Source organism: Barbatula barbatula (assembly GCF_947034865.1).
Source record: "Barbatula barbatula genome assembly, chromosome: 1".
In the NCBI taxonomy this organism is placed as follows: domain Eukaryota; kingdom Metazoa; phylum Chordata; class Actinopteri; order Cypriniformes; family Nemacheilidae; genus Barbatula; species Barbatula barbatula.
Window position 1 is genome coordinate 25,608,439 of NC_136766.1, and position 23,114 is coordinate 25,631,552.

Consider the following 23,114-nt stretch of genomic DNA (forward strand, 5'->3'; position numbering starts at 1 on the left):
ACAGAGCCTGGGCAGTCTGAAGAGCACCCCCCCACCACCCCTACAGCTGCACTTGGAGGATAGCAACATATTCCAAGTATCTGGCCGACTGGTAAAGCTGTGGACCAGAGGAATGCTCCTGGGTCCCGAGAGATGACATACTGGATATGGCTCTTCTCCCCAACTTCCACCACGCTCATCCCAGTCGACCCACACCGTGAGGCAGAGGCAGGACAACGTGACGGCGGGTCTTCGGCCCTCAGGAGCGGGGCGTGAAGGAGGGGTACTGTGATGGAGGCACCACGCTCACACTCTCCATAGTTCTGATCACCTGCCGTACATCAGCACCAGTATAAAGACACTCACTCTTCACTCCGTGGGAGATGCGAGACCGGGGCAACGCAAAGCTGACACTCATTATCAATTGCATCACCGGCCTTGGCTGTTCCCTCACAGGGCGGGGGGGTACCCACAAGACTGTGATCTACTCCCCCCCCCGAGGGTCAGTCTTGGGGGCCACGGCACCTGGGGGTATGAACAGATGAGACAAAAGAAAAGGAGCCGGAAGCACAAGGAGTGACAGAGACGAGAGTGGAAAAAGAAATTCTGGTCCTGTTCCCCGACACACTGTCGCTCAGTCCTCAGCCAGCCAAGAAGCTCTTCCTCACGGTGCTATGCGATGGTACTGGACGCTCGGTGGATGGCTCGATCGTCCTCCGCCACCTGCGGCCGGCGATTACTCCTCCGTTTGAGGGCAGCTGGCAGCTCCTCCCCTTTTACCTGCTCTTCCCTTCATGGCGGACGACAGCCGGCTCCGGCCCACGGCGAACGATGGTGACTCCTCCACTCCCTCTTGAACGGCAGCCATCCCACCTCGACCCAGGAGCACGGTAGCGAGGTCTCGGTCCCATCCAAATTCTTTATCCAGGGCCTCGGGAAGCCACTCACGGACCTCCTTCCCACACGGTCGGCTGCCGGCCATACAAACACACTTCAACACAACATAAAGTCTAGGTCTGATCCTCTCTCGTCGTACCCTCCTGTCGCTCTTCCTTTAATGCTCCCGAAGCTCCTCCAAGAGAGATGCGAGAACGGTGCAATGCGCAGCTGACACTCATTATCACTCACATCAACGGCCTTGGCCGTTCCCTCATGGTTCTCTTCCCGCCTTGCTCGTTACAGTCATCTAAAGAATCTACCTGATCCAGTCATCTTCACCCTCTTCACTCCCGGATTCACCAGCCCTGTGTTCACAATCTCCTGCAACCGTCAAGGACAGTATTAATATCAGTATTCTCATCTCTTTATACATTCAGTATTACTTACCTGCTTCCTGATTATGTGTGTCAATAAAGTGTTGCAAAGTTACTTACCATCTGCCTTCTGAGTGTTCTGTTACACCCACATCATCTGGTCTAGAGTACTACAAAAAAATGTAATGCCCAAATGCTGTAGTACTAAATATGAGCATTACTGGAACATCACTTTGTCAGTCAGATTAGTGAATATTCTGTATAATAAAATATTTAGGAATTAGTATTCATGTTAATGTAGCTTTCAATACAAATAAATGCAGTCCATGTTATCGCTATTTATGTTTCATTGAATATCATGAATGTTACATGACTCTTCAAGAGGAGACCAAATGTATCTTCTACAGTTTTTTTGACTTGCACATTCATCAGAACTGCCACACACATGTCTTTAAGCAATAGATTTGCTGTCGCCCTTAAAACACACACGCACTTCCTATTAGGTTTTGTGTGTTCGTACACTCAAGGTGTTTCTGATGGAGGTGCTGAGCCTGAATCGCAGAGAGAGTGATCCGTCATGTTCTCTTGCAGTTTGCCGATCACTCAGTCTGTCTCTCTCTCTTTTGGTCTCTTTGCTTCCTGTGGGTATGGTGTTTTGCCCTGTGGCCATTGATGTATGCTGATGCCTGACTATTCGTGTGCGCTCCTTCATTTGCATTAGTGCCTTACCTCCATGATCCTTCATCCACAGACGCTTAGTTCTACCTCTGAGCCTTACGGAGCCCCCTAGGGGCAAACAACTCACACATTACCCATACATCACACTGTAAAACAAGACCTACTGGTCTCCACTTTTGAAAGTAGATATTAAAACAGACAATATAAAACACTGCAACAGTGAAATTAGGAAGAGGTGGTCCAACAGGAATAGTAATGTATAAGAAAATAAGATAAGATGTTTACTTATTTGTGCAAATGTAAAAGTAGGAAAAGGTAGAGAATAAAAAAAGGTTTGTCCTACTTATGTCAGATCACTGTCTTATGGAGCAGGTTAGATGAGCTGGCAGGGAAAGATAGATAGAGAGAGCGGGGGAGAGATTATGAAGCAAATGTTGAACAAATCACAGTGACAGTAATAGAATAATGCAAGCTTGAATTCCACTGGTGAGTTTTTGAACAAACATTTTTAGAAACTCAAAGAGCACACATGTCACACAAGTTTAATTATGTCTTAAAAATGGCGGTCGCTAACAAGTTGACGTCATAACGCATACAAATTTCACAAAAATTTAACCTGGACACAAATCTCGGTCTCACTTTACAATATGGCCCAATTGTCTCTATTAACTAACTATTAACTATGACTTTTGCCTCAGTAATGTAGTTAGGTTTGGGAAGGATTATGCAGTGGTTCTCAAACTGTGGTAGGCCTACTTGAAAAAACCATGGTGAAATGGGATACAACAGAAAACTATATATTAATTTCAGGTCCGTAGCCAGCCAGTTGAAAGGGGAGGTTCTTTTTTTCAAAAAGTGGACCTTTTTGCAGTTTTTCTCCTCCTCTTGTATTAATTATGAGGTTCAAATACTTAATTTTGGGGACCTTTTATGCACTCATTTGTGCTGGATTAGCTTGTCTGCTGGTGTCTTAACCAGCACGCTTTTTGATGCACCTAAAATATTTATTGCATTGTTGTCAAATTGCTTCCTCATGTAACACTTTTGTCAGTCCATACACAGTTCATAAGTTTAAAGCCACACTAACAACAGAATAGATTTAATGAACTTTAATTGAAATATTAATAATATTTCTTCTAATCATAATTTCTTGACTCTCTGTCAATGCCTCTTTGCTATGTTTTATTATTATAATTACGCTACGTTTATATGGCTATTATATTGTAGACCAGGGATCCCCAAACTTTTTTCTGCAAGGGCCACATAATTCTCCCTGTCTTTAATGGGGGGCTGGGTCGGTTTGTAACAGAAAACTACACAGGCCGGAGGTACTACTTGAATTATTGTGGAGATTTAATTATGATTTGAAATGTATTTTTGATGCCTCCTAATGGTATACTAGTTTATTAATAGTTAATAGTTTAGTGCTACTCAAATTCAAAACATTTTCTTATGTATATTAATTAACCTTTCTCTTTCCAAACCACTTGGCCATTTTGTCGTCACATTGAAATTTTCCGATGGTTCGCTCGCAATGGTACGTTATGAATTTAACAAATTTTTAGGCTATGTGAGTAACTTAGAGAAATGTGGGTCTGAAAGCCAATATTCGGACGCTCGCTCACGGCCCTACTAGAGCAAGCTCCTGATTTGTTAACGCTGCGCGAATTTTCGCCAAAGTTCAAATTTTTCAACACATTCGCGCGAATCGCGCCGCAAGTAGGTCATCGCATCTTTGCATATTCATTGACTGATCATCTCTACTCCCCTCCTGCCTGGTCTCTGTTTTAGCTAATCTAATCATTGTCATTACTCATACCTGTTCCCCATTATCGGTTTCCTTATTTATGCCGTACAGTTCTCTCACTAGTTGTGGCGTTGTATTCTTTGCGCCTCACCCAGTCCGATTACGATCTGTTATTTGTTCCATATTCTCTACCAGGTTCACTGAAGCCAGTTTGTTGCTCTGGGAAGCCGGTTTGGATGTTTCTCTCCCATTTGGCTATTCCCTCCACCAGATGGACTCGGCGCATACTCGCCCCCTCTGGATTATATTGCTGTTTAGTTTTTTGTGTTTTCGGGGTCATGAGTACCCTGTGTTCTGGGTATCTTGTATACACCAGTATTTAAATAAACCTTTTTGTTGCCTTCATCTCCAGCATTTGAGTGCTTTCGCATTCCTGACAGTACAACGCCACCAAGAATGTACTCAGCGGGAGATCATGACATTCGTCTTACAGTCACCAAGCAGGGAGTGTTACTGGGTTGTCAGCAGCTGGAGGTAGCGGAGATTCAGAAGGGCGTCACTGCCATGTCCAAGCAACTTGCCGCCATTTCAAACCAAGGCTGACCAGCACCTTGATCAAACCAAGGCTGACCAGGCAGCTGCCTCAACCCGTGCAGCACCGAATGAGACGGAAAGACCACTCCTCTGCCGACCGAAGCCTCGCCTCATTCCTCCGGCTCCTTACGCTGGTGAGAATACTTCATGTCGCCCCATCTTGTCACAATGTTCCCTGACCTTCTCGTTGCAGCTTTCCTGTTTTTCCCCTGAGCAATCCAAGATGGCTTTTGTGATAATGCATTCGACTGGTGCCGCCAGGGAGTGGGGAACAGCTGAAGGGGACAGCAAAAACGTGTGTTGCAACTCATTCAAGGAATTCTCCAGGAAGCTTTGTGAGGTGTTTGATCGGTCTGCACTGGGCAAAGAGGCCACTCAGTCTTTGTCCCTAATGTGGCAAGGTAGCGGATCGGTTTCGGACTACTCCATTAGATTCCGCACCCTGGCCTCATCCTGTGGATGGAACGGTAAGGCGCTTTGAGATCGATTCCTCCATGGTTTAGCGGATCGCATCTTGGACGAGATCTACTCTCTTGAACTTCCCCCAACGCTGGACTTATGGGCCTTGCCATCCGGGTCGAATTCCGCTTGGGTCTCTCTGTACTTGACAGCGCTGGGGAGACAATCGGATGGAGGAATCTGGGGGCGTTCCTGTGGACAGATACATCTCACCTCCTCGACTATCTCTTTCTGAGGAGCCCATACAGGTCAGCTGAACTCTCCAGACAGGAACGCAATCGTTGCGTCAGCAACTGGTTGTCCCTGTACTGCGGCGAGCCTGGACATTCGGTGACCTTCTGTCCACTCAGCAGGCATCTCCCCAATGGCACGACTTCCTGTAGGGTAATGATTACCTCTTCCAGCATTTCCTCCCGGCTGTTATTCAGTGGAAGGGAGTGAGTCACTCAGTGCGGGCTCTCATCGACTCTGGAGCGGAGGGTGATTTCATTGACATTGAGAAGGTGGAAGATTATTTTCAACCCACTTACTCACTCCATCTCAGCCCAAACGCTCCGTGGAACCCCGCTCACCAACATCAAGTCTATCACTGGTCCTTTGGCCCTCACCACATCTGGAAATCATACAGAGGCAATACAGTTTTTCCTCATCCAGTCACCTTCTGCTCCAATCGTTCTGGGTCACACTTGGCTCTTTAAACACAACCCACACATTGACTGGAAGAGTAGTTTGGTTTCTGAATGGAGTGATTTTTGTTCTTCGAAACTGTTTATCTGCTGCCCAGTCTCCCTTAATATCTGTTCCTTTGTTAAGGGGTGAACCAGTTGGGCTCACTGGGGTACCCCCGGTTTATCACGATCTGAGAGCGGTTTTCAGCAAGTCTGTCTTAACAGGTGTTAACAGGTCTTAAGCTTTCAGCGAACGACCTATTACCCTGCACGTCTCCACGGAAGGGTCGTCTTTATTCTCTTTCTGGGCCCGAGAGGGAGGCTATGGAGAAGTACGTAGCAGGTTCCTTGTTATCTGGCATTATTCATCCTTCTTCCTCTCCGGCCGGGGCGGGGGTTTTCTTCATGGGGAAGAAGGATGGTTCCGTCCGTTCCTGCATTGATTATCGGGGTTGAACAACATCACGCTCAAGAATAGCCATGCTTTGCCCTTGATGTCGTCGGCCTTCGAACTCTTGCAGGACACAAACATGTTTACGAAGCTAGACCTGCGCAATGCTTACCACCTAGTCAGGATCAGAGAGGGGAACAAATGGAAAACATCGATTTTGTTTCCTCTGGCAATTCCGTGGTCCTCGCTGTGGTGGACAGGTTCTCGAAGGCGGTCCATTTTATTCACCTTCAAAACTCCGATCAGCTGAAGAGACAGTGGCTTTCATCTTTGATAACGTTTTTCGCATCCATGGCCTTCCCACGGAAGTGGTTTCTGACAGGGGCCCCCAGTTCGCCTTCAAATTTTGTGCTGAGTTCTGCCGACTCCTGGGGGCTACTGCCAGTTTGTCAACTGGTTACCATCCTCAAACCAACGGGCAGTCCGAAATAGCTAACCAAGACTGCGTCTGCGGAACCGCTGTTTTGTAGTTCCAGACTAGCCGTGGTCGAGTACCCTCACAATTCCCTTCCGCTTTTTCCCTTCCAGTACTGAGTAGGTTATCAGCACCAATTATTCCCCTCTCAAGAGCTTGATGCCTCAAATATAATTTGAGTGTATATTCATTTGATTTTCTATGGTGGTCATTAGGTAGTACTTGGAACAAATGCTTTTTCTTAAAGAGGTACTTGATCTGAAAAGTTTGACCACCACTAGATTAGGGATGTAGAATAAGGCAATGCAGAAAATGGCATTAATATGTGCTTTAAGCATACTAAAATACAACCATATTATGCATTTTAATAAGCAAGTAGTTACTGATACATTTTAGTAACTTAATATAGAGTGTAACCCATCTCTTTACAACCAAACATTAATTCTTGGAGTAATTACTTACCAGGGAACATGTTTTTAATAAAGTTTGAAAAACTGTCGGAGACTTGGTGGTGGTAACGTTGATATCGAGCGACTCTAGTGTAGTCTGTTTATAGCATCAAGCTTTTTACTTCTGCCGATTGTATTTTGGCCTCAAAAATAGCAAATATTGTATTAATATGTAAAGATTATCTTGATAGAAGATCACTGATCTTTAAAATGTCTATGTTTTGGTCTAGTGAAACAATAAAACAATTTTATTAAAGTGTTATAGCTACTCTTTGCCATAACTGCTCTTTTCCTAATGCGAGTATGGTTCAAACATTCCTGTCTTGCCATGGATGAGAAGCATTGTCATAATATGTTGCTTCTCGACGAGAACTGCTTCTTGCCTTTTATAGCGTGCATGATTCTCTTTATTCTGTCGCAGAATTTGTCGCAGCATTTGCTTAAGGAAACATCATAAAAGCAGAAGTATTGTCGCAATAGCTCCACACACATATCCTTTAGCGCATTATTCCACATAGCAGCACAAATATAATGGTTCCCTTTTTCATTTTCTTATGTTTGAAAGAGCATCTGTGGTTCTATTAGCTGAACCCGTTGTCAACGACAAAGACTGTCGGGACTCGACAACATGAAGCGTCACAGATGCGGTTGTCGTATACTACCTCTATAACAAACTATATGGGACGAAACAATAGATTCTTGTGTCCCGATGCCCTACATCGTTTGCAAATCACGTTACAACACACAAATTGTGTGAAAATTGGGCTGAATTTATGTAATCTAAGTCTCTCAATCAACTGCATGAGTTGCCACTTGATATGGTTTTCAAACAGAAGTTTTGAAGTTTTCCAATTCTGATATTTTCTTTTACTTGTCCAAAGCTTCCTATAATGTGTCGTGCACATTTTAATGGACCTTAAATTAAAGCCGAAACTCGTAATTTTACATCATAACAGTGATCAACATCTGTCCGTGTCTCCTGCGAGAATGGCAGTGTTATGTGAAAATCTCCTTGAATTGCCAATCTATAAACAAAATTAAGCTAATTTAACCAACGTCACATGCCGATACGTTTTTCTCTGAAACGATTTGCTTTATTGAGTTCATTTCTCAAAACATGTAGGTTCCAATCACAGCCCTGCTACACAATTCTGTTGTTTCTGCTTCACCAGTCAGCTATGCTTCAGTCTTGTCAACAGGCCAAACATCAGCGCTCTTCACAGCGTTTCTCTGTAATTTAAATGAGAAGAGGATAGAGATACCGTCGGTTTAATGAACCTCGCCCAGTGAAGCACCCCGCCATTTAGATTCCCCCAGAATTCACTGCCAATTAAATGGGCCTTGCTGAGGTGAAGGGAAGATTATGCAGAAGGGAAGACAGGACTTAACAAGGTTAAATTAGGACACAATATACACACACACACATATAAATTCTCACGACTGCCAGAAGAGTCCAGTCTATTATTGTTTGTCTTGCCTTTATCCTGAAATAAACAGGAGAATGTGTAGGAGGGAAAATCGGAAATCGGGGTTTGTGTGCTGAGATGGAATGAGAGAGAAATATAATGAGCAAGAAAGGGATTGACGAATAAAGCCTTCATAATTTTTTTTTTGGAACTCTTGTGGGGCTGATTTTAGGTGTCTGTTAATGTGCATGTTAATAAAAAAATAAAGACTTTAAAAATAAGAGAACAACAAATAAGATCGGCTCAAATGAGGAATTCTCTTTTGGAACCTTTAAGAAGAAGTCTTGGAGGGGAGGAGCAGGGTGGTGGATGCAGAATAGGAAAAGTAGTGGAGTCAGGAGCAAAATCCACTGAATTGAAAATGAGTTAAAATGGTTGGAAAAAATAATGAAAAAGTATACAGACAGAAGTAATGAAGTCCCATGAATGAGATGTTAGAGTTGGGGGCTTGGTTCTGAGAAGGCCAACAAGAATAGTTTTCTTGTTTCGGGGCGCTGTGATGACGCTATCAGAATAGTTAGATAAGGTTGTCTTTGTTTCACAGAAGACTTTCTTCACTCTCTCTTCTCAGTATTTGACCCCTCTCTTTTCAGTACAAGGAATGTGATGGGGATTTTTCTCTCTTGAATTAAAAAAAATTCACGGTCCACAGTAACACTCGCACAGACCATTAAATTGGCTGTCATGCTTAAATGAGCTTGAATGAATAGTTCTTCCAAAAGTTAAACTTCTTTCAGCCTTATGTCATTTTCTTCTACGGTTGGACACCAAAGGGGGTGCTTAGATGTATGTCCACAGTTTTCTTTTCCATAGATATAAAATAAACATTAATCACTAGCTCCAAAAGTTAGTTGTTTCAGATCACCTGAATACAATAGTATTGTATGAGCAACAGATGGCAATTGAAGTTATTGACTTAAAATCTTCAGGTCTTATCACTTTTGCTTATTCATGCTCTTTACATTGACCTTAAACATATGAACTAGTAAATAGACAGGGTGTGTGGTTTTAATTCATCCTTTTAAAAAATATGTTCTCAAATATGTCATTAATGCACCAAATGAGAACAGAAGGAAAGAATGGTTTCATTTATTTGAATAGCTCTGTCATTATTTACACATCACATACAGTATGTTGTTCTGTAGGTATCACGTTGGTATGTATTGGAGTCTGAAGTAATAACAGGCATGTACTCCAAAAATTATTCATTTACATTTAGTCATTTGGCAGACGCTTTTATCCAAAGGGATTTTTTTTACAGTGGCACATTACTGCAGAGCAATCAGGGGTAAGGTGCCTTGCTCAAGGGCACTTCAGTCATGACCTGCTGGCACTGAGATTAGAACCGGCAACCTTCTGATCACAAGCCCAACGCTCTAACCATTCTCCCTTATAATCCTTCATGCGTGAATTTTATTGCATTCTTTTTCAAAATTTCTATATGATCTTCCAAAAACCGTCCCTAGAACAGGAATTAAAATACATGGGGCTAAAGTGGTGTTCACATTATCACAATCAGTAACTAAGGTAGCAAACAAGAACAACTTACAAGAAAGTTGTAAAAGTGATTACTTAGTCTTTTAACAGAAAACATAAGTAGCGCCGATACATACACAAAAAACAAAAAACAAATACAGTAACACACTCTTGACAGTAGCACGTATGTCACATTTGTCAAGCTCTACAATGGACAAAAGAAAAATCTTTTTGTTTGTCACAAAAACATGGCTATGGAGTAAATACTGACAAAATGATCATTTGGGGTGAACTCTACCTTGCGACCTAATGGCGCTTTCCACTGCTACCGTCAGGTTAAGTACGACTCGGCTAGGTAGAGCTCATTTCACTTCGCCTCAGTTTACTTTCCACTGCAGTTTAGTACCGCTTCAAAGTGGGTGGGATTATAAACTTATAGTCATAGTTGCACCGCCTCTACTGCCGTAACATCATTGTAAACATGTCAAAAACAAACGCACAACACAGGAGTAATTGAGCATATTAATGGCGGAAATACGAGTTTGGGAAATCTTACAGCAAAGAGCAGACAACGATCATTTGGTTTACTCGACGGTGCACAAGGGTTTAGCATTGCGTTAAGGGTCTCAGTCTCTATTTTACAGTCACATAGCATATAACAAAATGCCAATATAAAGTATTAAAATGCGTATTCTTGTGTTGCAAATCCAATGACGCTGGTAATGGTTCTCTATGCCCAATTAGTGATCTGTGGGCAAACACGTCACATTTTGGTATCGGTGATTTACACTTGGAACCTCAACCAAAAGTGAGCTGTACCGCGCCGTACTGTGCAGTACTATGCAATGGAAAAGAGCCATCATTTACATGGTACCTTTATGGTTATTTTATGGTATTTCACAGCTTGCAGCCTCTTGACACAATCTGCTTTACAAAAAGAGAAAAGGATCTGATGGATAACAAAACTTTCTTGTTAGCTGCAGTATATCCCTTTAAAGGCATACGCATATGTGAGAGAGCAACTGTGCATACCTGTATGTACATATGAACGTTAGAAGATAACTGTATGAAATATTCATAACACCACAGCAGACTATCGTAAATGGGCATTAAAGCTAATGTTTTTGTCTGCCTTTCCCACTGAATGTGACTCTTTACCATATTGATGCATGTTTAAGAGCCTCTAAGTCTATCAAACACCTTGTTTCTTTTATCCTCTCAACCCCATTATTTATTTTGTGTTCTGTCTCCCTAGAATCTCTCTTCTTTTCTTCCTTATTCTTGTCATTGCTTGACTCATCAAACTTCATGTAATGATGTAACTCACAGAATAAACAAATTCTGTTCATTTACACAGCCGTATAAGCATGTTGTATGTTCCCTGCCCTTACCAAATTGTTTTAACATTTCATTGTCTCCACATAGAAAATAACTTACTTCACTGAAAAATACAAAAAGTCGCTGAATATATATATATATGGTATTAATCATTCAGTTGGCGTAACATAAAAATCTTATTAGAAATACAGTAGAAAATCCTAAATTCCGTAAAAATTCTAAATAGTAGACAAAAGAAGGTCTAAAGAGTTTCAGACATAAAAATACATTATTATCTTTTGTTTTTTTAATGAAGTAGCTAGTAACATTTTACATTGTTTTCCATGAAGCGACTTTGGAATGATTATTAACATGTTGTATGAGTGAAAGTGAACATCAGCTGTTAATAATATGGATAAAAACTTGTCCGTAAGCCACTGCAGTTTCATTCCGCTGTAAAATACAAGTACTGTTTGCAAATGAGACTCTAGTCGTTTTTGTAGTAGAGACGTATTTCCCTGAGACAGCTATTGATCCAACTAAAGCCAGAAGAACCTAAAGCCATTACAAGATTTTATGTTCCACAACTAGTTTAAGTTGACTTTAGTAAACGCCACATTTATTATGATGCCATTTGGTAACCAGCCTACCCGACCAAGGGTCCCAAGTGAGAAATACACTATTGTGTTTTAGCACCATTTTAATTGGATGAGGGTGACAGAAGAATAGAGAAAGCAATTGTGTATGTGGCTGTGTCTAATGGATTCAGAGCTAATTAAGTTCACACAAGAGATAGAGACTCCCCACCATCAGAGGGACATTATGGCAGAATGCGTATGTGGGCTCACACCCACACATGCGAGCAGGCTGAGCAGTAAACACAAGTTTGTTTCTAATCACACCATTGTCTCTGTTCTGCATGAGGGGATCAGAGGTGAGCCGCCAGCTCCTGTGGGCCTTTCTTTCTGTCTGCGAGTGTTTGTGCGCATTTGTTCTTTTGTTGTAGGTTTTTTTAACACTATTCTTCTTCCCACCCTGTCCTGCTCGTCCTCAGTATTATCCTTTGTTTCCTTCATTTTAATCTCAACGTTTTTCTTTCTCTCCCTCTGTTCTCCCATTATACTCACATCTATATATATATATATATGCATTTGCCAGATGCGTTAACCCAAATGAGATCCTTAGGAATCAAATCAGCGATCTTGGTGTTGCTAGCACCATGCTTTAACTTTTGTTGTATTTACAAAAGTCAATGTACCTAAAATGAGAGGGGTTTATGATTATTGGAGTATTTCATTTTTGACAATGAATTGATAGAATGAATGACAAGAGGTCTCATTCATCAAACATGTGAACTAGCATTCAAACATTTTTATCCGTAGGTCTCATTTTTTCCTATTATTTTATTTAGGATAAAATTAAGAACCAACTTCAAAAACGCAGTCTATCACTAAGTTATCAACTGAAATAAAGTGACCCTATGATTTTAAAGTAACAGTAAATAATAAGCATTATAAATCAGTTTGAGGTTCTGCTTAAAGGCATTTAGCGTAAATTGCTTCTATACAACCTCTCTTGGACATTTGTTTCTCTCTGGAGCCGATATAGAATTCCTAATGTCTTCCAAATATCTAGGATTGCAACACCGTGAATGTATCCTTGTGTATATTTATATATATATATATATATATATATATATGTATAGAGTATATACATATATTAGTTTATGTATTTTAAATGCCACTTGGATCAGTCCAGTTACACTAGATTACACCTTTGTGTGTGTTTATTTCATGGGTGCAAAGTTAGTGATGCACCCTGATTGACCGTCTGTTTGATTATCTTCTTGAGGAAGGCGTTGGATCAGTTTGTGTTTGTGCGAACTCTGTCTGAATCTTGGAGCATTTGACTTTATCAGTTATCTGCTTTAATGAAATCGACTGAGTTTCAGGTGGCAATTGAGGGTGTCAAGGGGTTCGAAAAGTGAAAGTATGTGTGTCTCTGTAATAGATCTCCATGGCAACAGTCAATGAGAATGAGTCACATTGATGGAATGGCCTCTGTTGGGTAGATGGGGAAATCAAATTGAGGCAGTTACTATAGCGACGCTCCATTGCTGCCCTGTCCGCATCTGTCTTGGTGTGTGAGTGTGTGTTATATCTTTAGAAAGTGATCTAACATCCAGCATCAAAAGTCCATTTCAAACCAAGGATCCAACCATCACGCTCATTTAATACCATGTACAGTGTCACTTATAACTTTCTGCTTCCTAGAGCCTTAACTTGTTATACAACAACCTCAATCTTCTCATTTTGACTATCCCCAGACATCCGTGACCGCAGGAAGAAACCTGTCATGCTGTTCATTCACGGTGGCTCTTACATGGAAGGAACTGGAAACATGTTTGATGCCAGCGTGCTTGCTGCGTACGGCAATGTCATTGTAGTCACCATGAACTACAGACTGGGAGTTCTGGGTAAGTCCACTAAAATTCTGTCTTCATAATTTCTACATGCAGCTCTGGAAACAACATATCAATTTTGGGGCTGGTCTGTAAAGAAGATCAGTGAATGTTGTTACAAACTCTGAGGGACTCGGGAGACTCCGCAGAGCCTGTGGGTTGTTACTCTTTTGAACTAAACATATTGGAGCATGTTTAGGTCATGCTTATAACTCCTACACAACACTTGTAGCAGTCTGGTAAAGAATGGTTCGCTAAAATTTGAAATCTGTCATTGTTTACTCATCCTTGTGTTGCTCTTGTTATTTATTCTGTTTAAACACCAAAAGTAGAAAGTCTCGAAGAATCCACTTGCAGTGATCACATCTGCCAGGCTCCAATATGGAACACCAACAAATTATTATTAAAAGTATGGTATAAGTAGTCAATGATAACTTTTCTGAAGCTGTGCCATAACTTCTTGTGTGGAAAGGACTGAAATACGGGATTCCGGTATAAGAATATCTGTCTAAAGAAGCTTCATTTGTCTTTAGACAAAGTTCTTTCATTATGGCTGTAAAGCTAAATGCTTGTGGATCAGAAGTGTGAGCAGTAAAGGAGAGTTTCTTAGGGGAGGTCCTGTGAGAGTGTTTTTGAATAACAAGCGCTAAATCCTTTTCATTCCCTCTATCTCTGACTATTTTATTCCTTTACAAGACTGAAATATTGAAGTGTGATATATTCATGCAGATCAGCTTTGCCTCTGACAGTTTTATTGGGCCGAGGCAGTTAGAAATATATTTTTCCATTTCTCACTTTAACTGCGGCACTGCCCAGAGCAGGGGTAAAGCTCCCTTTGGATTTGTACTTGATATATTAAAGGAAAAGGGAATAAAAAGAAATGCGTTTCAGACATTTAAAGCATTACCGCTTAACTGCAGAATTCTTGCCGTAGATTCGTATTCGTAATATGTTGTAATAAATAACACACACAAACGCTGTTGGAGAGATGCATACTGACTCAGATTGTTATGATGCCCTGGGTGAGCGGCCTCAGTGTTTTGAATTTCTTCTGCATCTCAAGGCATTATGTACTCGGCTCTGAGGCTTAGATATTTCAGCCTTTTAGCCTTGCAGAAGAGATTGCTTTTGTGTGTTTGTAAATGTCTTTCTCTAGTTAAGTCATACATTCAAGTCTAGCAGGCTGAATTAAATGCATATATACAGCCATGGAAACAATGGAGACCATTTCAAAATGTTCATTTCATTAGATGTATTGTAGACATTCAGTGTCATCCAACAGCAATGTAAAAGCATGACACGACACAAGAAAACTGTGATAAAAATCACATACAAATCTTTTTTTAACTTTTCCTAATACAAATATTACTGTTGTATTGCTTAAGAGTGAATATGAGCATATTTTCTGTTATTTTGACCCGTTTCTCCAGTTTTCATTTTCTGCAAATAAATACAAATATATACAATATTTCTATTTGAAATTTGGCAGAAATGTTTTTAGTCGTTCACAAAATTAGAATTTTACCTATAAATATCAGAAAAATAAAGATTTTTAAATGATCTCTTATTTTTTTGTATGTGTGTAGCCTACACTGTTGGAACCAAATGTCTCCATAACGTTATTAACATTGTAAAAATGCTGAATTTATGTCTGGTATGATAGACAAAGTGTGATTATTGGTGAAAAACTTTATTTAAATAAAAAGATAAATAAGATTGTCACAATGAATGTTCATGGGCCATGTAATACAAAATGGGGTGTGATGTCCTTGTCAAATAAGTGGAAGTGAAGGACGGGTTGGGGACAGGTCCAGAGGTGCTGGGCTATGAGGTCAGCATATAAGTGCCCATTCAACTGAGTCATGTCATACCGGGACCACAAGGACGGCTGGGACATTCTAGTCACCATGGAATGCTATATTAATGGCAGAAGTGACAGGACATGATTAACCTGTTGCCACACCCCTCGTTTTCTCATTAGATTCTATCATAGGCTGGATGGGACCAAATGAGCAGCAAGGCCACAGTGATTTAAGGAAGCGCAGAACCTTCATCATCTGACATAAGATTGAGGGTGACATGGCTCATACTATAATTTAGATAAAATCATCAGCATGGGCACAGTCTGCCACAGATGCTTTGCTCATTAGAGTTATGGATTTAATTTAGTCATACCACATCCAACTGTATTCAGATTCCATTGTCATTGATTGTTTTCCCTGCTTACTTTTACTTGTTTCACAGATGCTTATGCCCAAAGAGACTCACAAGCAGAAGCTATTATTGTTGTAGGGCAGTTTTTCTATGATTATTTGAATAAGGCAAAAGGTGCAAAAAGGTTAGTTAAATGGTTTAGAAGAGTCAGGTTATTTTATTAGATGTCATTTTATGTACAGTACATTATGACCATTGGAAGGCGTGTTTAACACATTGTACAGTAGCAGTGTTGCTTTTCAATTCTTTCCGTTGTGTAAGCTCCAGGTACAATTATCCTCTTCTATATCTTCATGTTCCCCAACACATACAGCCATGTGGCGTTTCCCCCACTACCATGCCGGGGGTTGCCGTGGCGGTGATTTAGGCTCATGGCTTGAACCGTGTCTGAACACGGTGTCGGGACCTCAGCCATCACACAGCAGTACCTACGGACTTCTGAGAAAGAGCTGATATTTTCTTCTGACTTTTACTCTTGTTGTTTGCTATAGTCCCTTGTGATCTAAGTGACTTAATCTGTATCTCTGCCCGTGTGCTTGCTGTCCTTTCAGCTGTGTCTTTCATTCCTATTTGTCTCTTTTTCTCTTTCATTACTGACTTTGGTGGTGAGTGTATTCTGGAGGGAATTCCTCACTCTCTCTTTCTCTGTTTGTTTCTTCTCTGTTAAATATGTGATGGTCGATACAGAAAGCATTTAGAACTTACCTTGACATTGAGACAGAGACTAAATAGAAAAAATAGGGAGAGAGATACCATGGTGTTATCAGTTTTAGAGGCCGTTTACGTGGGACCGTTTCAACAAAAAATAAAAAATGTTGTGTTAATAAATGTGTTTTGGCTGTCCGTTTACACGGAAATGGCGTTTTAGGGGACTGAAAACGCAAACCTTTGAAAACGGCGCTACATGTAACTAGAATGTAATTACAACAAACATCTAAATAGAACAAAAAAAAAGAATAAATCACAAAATCATCTTGCTCATATTTTACTCCAAAATATACATGCTGTGATACTGATGATATTTTTGGGGGGCGAGTGGACTTTTGCTTTTATCTTTAAAATGCAAACTAAGGTCAGAAATTGGTTTCATAAAGGTCATTTCAATCTGGCCGAAAAATGTTCTGGAAAAAAGAATCAAAAAAATTTAATGTTGCCTCAGAAACAACTGAAATAAGTTTAAGGCTCTAATATTGTATTATATAAAAAACAAAACTAAAATAAAAATAAATGTATCTTATAGATCAACATAAAAATTTACAAATAATAAAATAACAAAAAGCATATAACAAATTACTAGAAATTTTACTAATCGAATATCTAAAAACAATGGCATTTTTTAAATATTTATAAAAACTACTGTATGTACTGTATACTATTTGTAAAGTAAAGTAGGACCTTTCACCTAGCAAGGTGTCTTAAGGTAGAGACTTCATAATTACTGGGGAGGAGGGTCTTTGTGCTAACTTTGATCTAACAAGGTTGAGGGAAATATTAAGATGTGCACAAAAATCCAAATTCCAAATCCTGACTATCCAGACAGTTTCCATAGCAACCAGAGGCAGAGCAGTAAGCAGAGGCCTCTTCACTCTAAAGGTGTGAGTGAGGGAAAGAGACTTAAAATTAAAGATCAGGCAGGAGTAAAAATACAGAGATGACATTAATAAGTGATCTGATGGTGAAGCAACAAGCAGAACTACTGCATGCACTTTCACCGTATACAAACACATAAGTGATTATGCAGGAAAGATCCTGATAATTTCTCCAACACGTCTGTTTTGTTTTTTGTTTTCCTTTCCATTCCCTTCCAGTTTTGCCTAAATAACTATTACTTTGATTTCAGCTTCTTTAGCAAGATATTTTTAATTGAAAAGAACAGTTCGCCCAAAAATGTATATTGTTTCATCATTCTCAATCTTGAATGTTTGAAACCTGCCTTCTTCTACTGTTTTTTTCTGTACAGTGAAAATGAATGATGATCATGTCACTATCTGTCACGGTCATGTCATGTTTTGTCTTGGTTTAGTTCTGTGTTCCCTCATTTGTTTCCATAGTTATTAATTATTTCTCATCTGTTTCTGTTCTCCCTGATTACATTGACATTTAGTCATTTACAAATGCTTTTATCCAAAGCAACTTACAGATGAGGTAAACAATGGAAGCAATTGGAACAACATAAGGACAACAAAAAGCATAAGTGCGATAAGAAAACTGGTCTTATATAGCCTACTGCAGGAAACATAGCTACGTTTTTTTAAAGAGTAGATAGAAGTCAGAACTGATTGGTCAGGTGTTGACGGAAGAGATGTTTCCAGACAATTTTTAAAGATGGCTACAGAATCTGATAATCTTGTAGCAGCGGGCAGAGGAGAGACGTATGCTCTCTCCGCTTCATTGAAGACCACTCTTGCTGCTGCATTCTGGATTATCTGTAAAGGATTTGTTGTGCAAGCAGAAAGACTATCCAGTAGCTCATTGCAGTGGTCCAGTCTGGACAGAACAAGATCCTGGACTAGGATTTGTGTAGCTTGCTCGGATAGAAAAGGTCTTATTTTCCTAATATTGTAGAGGATGACAGGACCAGGGGCCTCATTTATAAAACTTTGCGTAGGATTTGTGTCAGAAATGGCGTACGAATGAAACATAGGACGTGCGTACGCACAGAAATATTCGGATTTATAAAACCGTGCGCACACACATCCTACGCAGTTTTCCCTTAATAAATCACAATCAATTCTAAATGTAGCGCAGCTTTTGCGGCTTCATGTCACGCCCATAGTTGCCCACAAATAGTCTGTGAAACGCACACAAGTTAATATTCATCGATTGCAAAATCGTGGCAAACACAGAGAGGAAATCAAAAAAACGTAACTTCACTCAATGTGAAGTAGAAGTTATCGTTGGCGAGGTGGAAAAGAGGAGAAAAAAGTTGTTTGGAGGGCACAGTGTGGCATTACTAATGCCAAAAAGGCACTTGAGTGGCAAAAGGTTGCCGAAGCCGTAAATACTGTTGCCTCACAACCTCGTCTAGCGCTCCATCGCCAGATAGTGTCAGCCACGGGTGGAGGAAAGGGGACACCGGAGCTGATGAAGACATTTTTACTATGAAAAGCACTTTCCCCAGTGGACAATTAATACATCTATCTATCTATTTATCTATCTGTCTATCTGCTCAGCCAGACGGACACATTGACGAGAATATCAGTTTTGTACATTATTTCGTTCTGTTTACCATATTATTTATGAGGATGAATTGCATAACATGCCAAGATTCTTGCAGTAAATTTTCTTTCTGCAAATATGTGTTAATTTGCATTTCTGTTTTAATTTTCGTTTGATTTTGTTTGTTTTACACTGCAGATCGATCTATCGGGTGTTTGTGTAGGCTGTTAATTGTAACACTTGCTTTGTGAAGTCTTCATGTTATTTATGAGAGGCAGTATTGCCATTTCTTTTACACAACGGTCTACAGTTTCACACACTTTCACATGTTTCTTCCATCTGCCGATGGTGTCGCCATTTCTCATTTCACCCGTTTTTGTGCGTACGCCTGGGTCAGAGCTTGCGTGAAGGACCGCACATTTTCCCGTTAAGTTTGCTTTTTATAAATACCAATTATTGCGTAGAGAGCGGCGTACACCTTCTTTTGTGCGTACGCAACGTTTATAAATGAGGCCCCAGTTGTTGCTGGCAACCTGGACTGTAAAGTTTAGCTGATCAGCGATCAGAAGATGTGATGGTTGATGAGCCCAGTTGAATGGAGAAGTTGTGATGAGTCTTTGTTTCGGCCGGGATTACAAGCAGTTCTGTTTGTGCAAGGTTCAGCTACAGGTGATGGTCCTTCATCCAGAGCGAAATATCGGCTAGGCATGCTGGAATGCTGCAGAAACAGTCAGATCATAAGGCTGAAATGACACGCAGAGTTTTGTATTGTCCGCATAGCAGTGATATGAAAAACCATGTTTCCGAGCCTAGGGACGTCATGTATACAGACAATAGCAAGAGACCAAGCACTGAGCCTTGTGGCACCCCTGTGTCGAGATGTTGGCACTCAGAGACCTCACCTCTCCAGGATACTCTAAATGACCTACCTTAGAGGTAAGACCTGAACCATTGTAGCTCTATTCCAGAGACATCCAAGAGTGGGTTTCTTCGGTAGTAGGGTAATAAAGGTCTCTTTGAAGACTGTGGGAAATGTACCAGTGGTGAGAGACGAGTTGATGTGGGACAGGAGAGTGACAAAGAGGGCAGCGAGCATGTGTCGGGGGTCTGGGCGTGATCAAGAGGCGGCGGTGCAGAGAACTGACTGCTGCGGACATCAGCGGTTAAGTCCGATGAAGATGAGGGGGTAGGCAGGCAAAGAAGAGCAGAGTTTTACAGAGAGTGCAGAGTTATTGATTTTAGCGTGGTAGTACTGATTTTTTGCAGAGGAGACATCAGCAGAGAGAGAAGAGAGGAGAGAATGATTTGCCATTGTGTATTTAAGCCCCGTGTTTTGCCCCGTTTGGTTGTCCAGTATTGTTTTTTTTTGTGCTGCTCCTGACTCTTCTGTTATTCTTTGTGGATTTATTAAAACAACTCTATTTTGGAATACCTCTCCTTGTCATGGACATTGTGCACCCGCTACACGTGACACTATCAGAAAGAAAGCCATATAGGCTCAAAATGGCATGAGATTGCATAATTTGTGACAAATGATGACAGACAGGAGAGAATTCATCTTATTAACTTTTGTGCTTATAGAGCAAGCATGTGCTGAAAAGTTGAGTTTTCCATCTACTTTAACCTTTGGGAATTACAGAAAGAGTGGGTAAAGCTATATTAGGATTTTCTAAATGTATTATAGAATAGATGTCCTGTCTGCTTTTCTTAGCTGAACACAATAAGAGTTATGGTAAATAATAGCTGGGCTGTTCCCAGCTTTGTAATGCCATTTAATGGGGTCATTGGTTTTGATTTTGGTGCGCTGGGCTGGAACACAAATATGGTACGATGCAGACTCACATCAATACCTTTGAATCTGGTTGGCTCATGGATGTACCAGCTTTTTGAAGCTTTAAAACGAATTGGCCAATTAAATGGCATAACAAAGCTAGGAAGAGCCAGGTTATCATTTAACAGAAAACGTATTGAATTATTGAATGAAGTATACACAGACAGTATACACCTACGTAAGATGGCGTGAGGGTAATACAAATTATGCACCAAAAACCAATATCCTGACACTTAAACATTGAATTCAGTTGCAGGAGATTTAGTTGTTTGGCACTTAAATGCATTGCTCTAGATATTTTCACGGAATTTTTTAAATGCCTTGATGGATTTATGTTATGAGATGTGGTAAAATATGAACTTTACTATTTAAATTAAACCTTCAAGTATGATTTATTCTTGATTTAGATTTGTATGATTTAGAAATTTTTCAAGATGTAAATTTCTCTATAACCTTGTGCCGCTGTAACCTCCGTCCATGTCCTCTGTAAGGTCATAACTATGGAGATCAGCTGCCCCTCCTTCTCCCATTTCCTACCAAGCAAATTAGACTCAAAACTGTTCCACAGAGTTAAAATTGATGCAGGTTAAACCCACATGCACAACATGATGACTGATGATAAATCGCATATGGTGAGAGAAAGTGGAGGTTTGATTCTGATTGTAGTTTGTGGTAATCAGGTGCGCACGTGCCATATTGCAGGCATTAAAGCATGCAAAGCTGCTTTCTCATGTGCCCTAGTGCACGTACACTTCGTTCACAATTTGCTCATGCTATATATGCTAATTAACTCATTAACCAATTAACTGGTGCATTCTGGGGAAGCAGCACATTTCCTGTCAGCCTGGTTTAACACAGGTCTGCCAGCCGCAGGGGAAGGTGATATCTCTGCCAGTCCTTTCATTGCATTGAGTGTTTAATAAACCTCCCACACACTGCTGAGCAGAGACAAAGACATGCAGCACTATTATTAGTGCTTGTTTATTCCTGCGATGCTGTTCCAAAGAAGGAATTAAGAAAATAGCAAACACGTTCAATCCCGACCATCCGCTCCGCTTCGATTTGCTGCGCTTAGTGAGGCGTACTTGCTTCACTCCTTTCTGAAGTATCTAACAGCAGTATGCTGCCACAAAATATGTGTTTTTGTACTTGATCGGCACCCGCCACGACTTTAAAACTAATGGAAGGCTTTGGCAGCTGGACACTTCTAGTGCTGAGCCAATCAGGTGTTCCGGGGCCCCATGTTGATGTGGGATTGGATGGAGTGGTGGTAGAATCACTGGTATGTGTTTGGAAATCATTGTGTGTTTGTTTTGCCCATCCTAAATGCAGACAGAGTAGCTTTTTTGGTAATGAATTCTAGCCTGCGGCTTCCGCATACAACAGTTTAGAGGAAGACAGACACTGGCTAGAATCCACAATGAGTTATTCCGTTTTAAAAGTCCTGTCCGTTTGGGAATTATTAAAAACTGCCTATTTATACAGAAAGTCGTTTGTTGTTTAAACAGATACTAATAAAAATATGAATCCACTTTACATAGAACTTATTCACTAAATAACGTTTAATGACCACCTAATGTTTAATAAAAATAACATACTGTAAAGAAAATTGGTTGACTCGATGTAGAGTAGGACTTGATACAAATTGTAAGTGTCAAGTGTGCCGTACATGTAATCTATTCACGGCGATGCTGTGCTGTGCGTCCGATGTGTGACCCCTTTAGTCAGAATTATTTTCCGTTATGTTATAAGATTATACTTTTTTACATGTTTTCCCTAACCTTAATTTTCATTTTCAACTTGAGTAGACATCTGAAGAGGTGACAGTGTATTTGATGATGCACTAGTGTCTCCTGTAGTGCTTAGTGTGCATTAAAACTCAAGCAAGCACAAAAATTGCTTTTTGATTGCTGTCCACTCTAGTGACCTCTATGAAACAGGTAAAGGTAAAAACTAACTATTAATTGTAATGAATTAATATTTATTTATGGTCGTGTGCCTCAAGCCAGTGACTCGTCCATCCTCAGATGCTCATTGTATCAACCTTTTAAACAGAGAAGTACATTCTGTTATGCCGTTAAATATAGAAATACATTCCTGGATATATTATGTCAGGTTAGCATTGTCCTGTAAACTATTCGTTTTTTTACTCATAGTGTACTAATAGCAACTGCAAAATAATTGACTTGGGTGTTGTTTTACCTCGATTAACACCAGTAGCTCTTATATCAAAAGAGAACCACCGGCTCACAGTTCTTTTATTTCACTCCTGAGCTCTTGTGGCCTTATTAGATTTATAATATCTTTAACATAATGTCATTCAGGTATTGTTTACTCACTGTATCATTAGCACTGAGTTTTTGACATTCTAATTTGACATACCACTCTGTGTACGCTGTGTAGCAGGAAAGACAATTAGCAAATACAGTTTGAAGTTTTTATTTTGTTTCGGTATTCAATGTATTCAAACATGTTACACATGCAAAATCAGTTGACA

The 23,114-nt window shown here is 40.4% G+C and overlaps 1 protein-coding gene across 1 annotated transcript in view; it reads left to right on the forward strand.

The window, feature by feature from the left end:
* Positions 1-4,319: 4,319 nt before the first annotated feature.
* Positions 4,320-23,114, forward strand: part of nlgn2a (neuroligin 2a) — a gene marked incomplete at its 5' end in the record, with an annotated part of 45,329 nt that continues 26,534 nt past the window's right edge. The window contains 4 exons of the mRNA XM_079469419.1: positions 4,320-4,385; positions 4,863-4,958; positions 5,094-5,190; positions 13,279-13,428. Of these exons, the coding sequence (XP_079325545.1) occupies positions 4,320-4,385; positions 4,863-4,958; positions 5,094-5,190; positions 13,279-13,428 (409 nt within the window). The remainder of the gene's footprint in view (positions 4,386-4,862; positions 4,959-5,093; positions 5,191-13,278; positions 13,429-23,114) is intronic.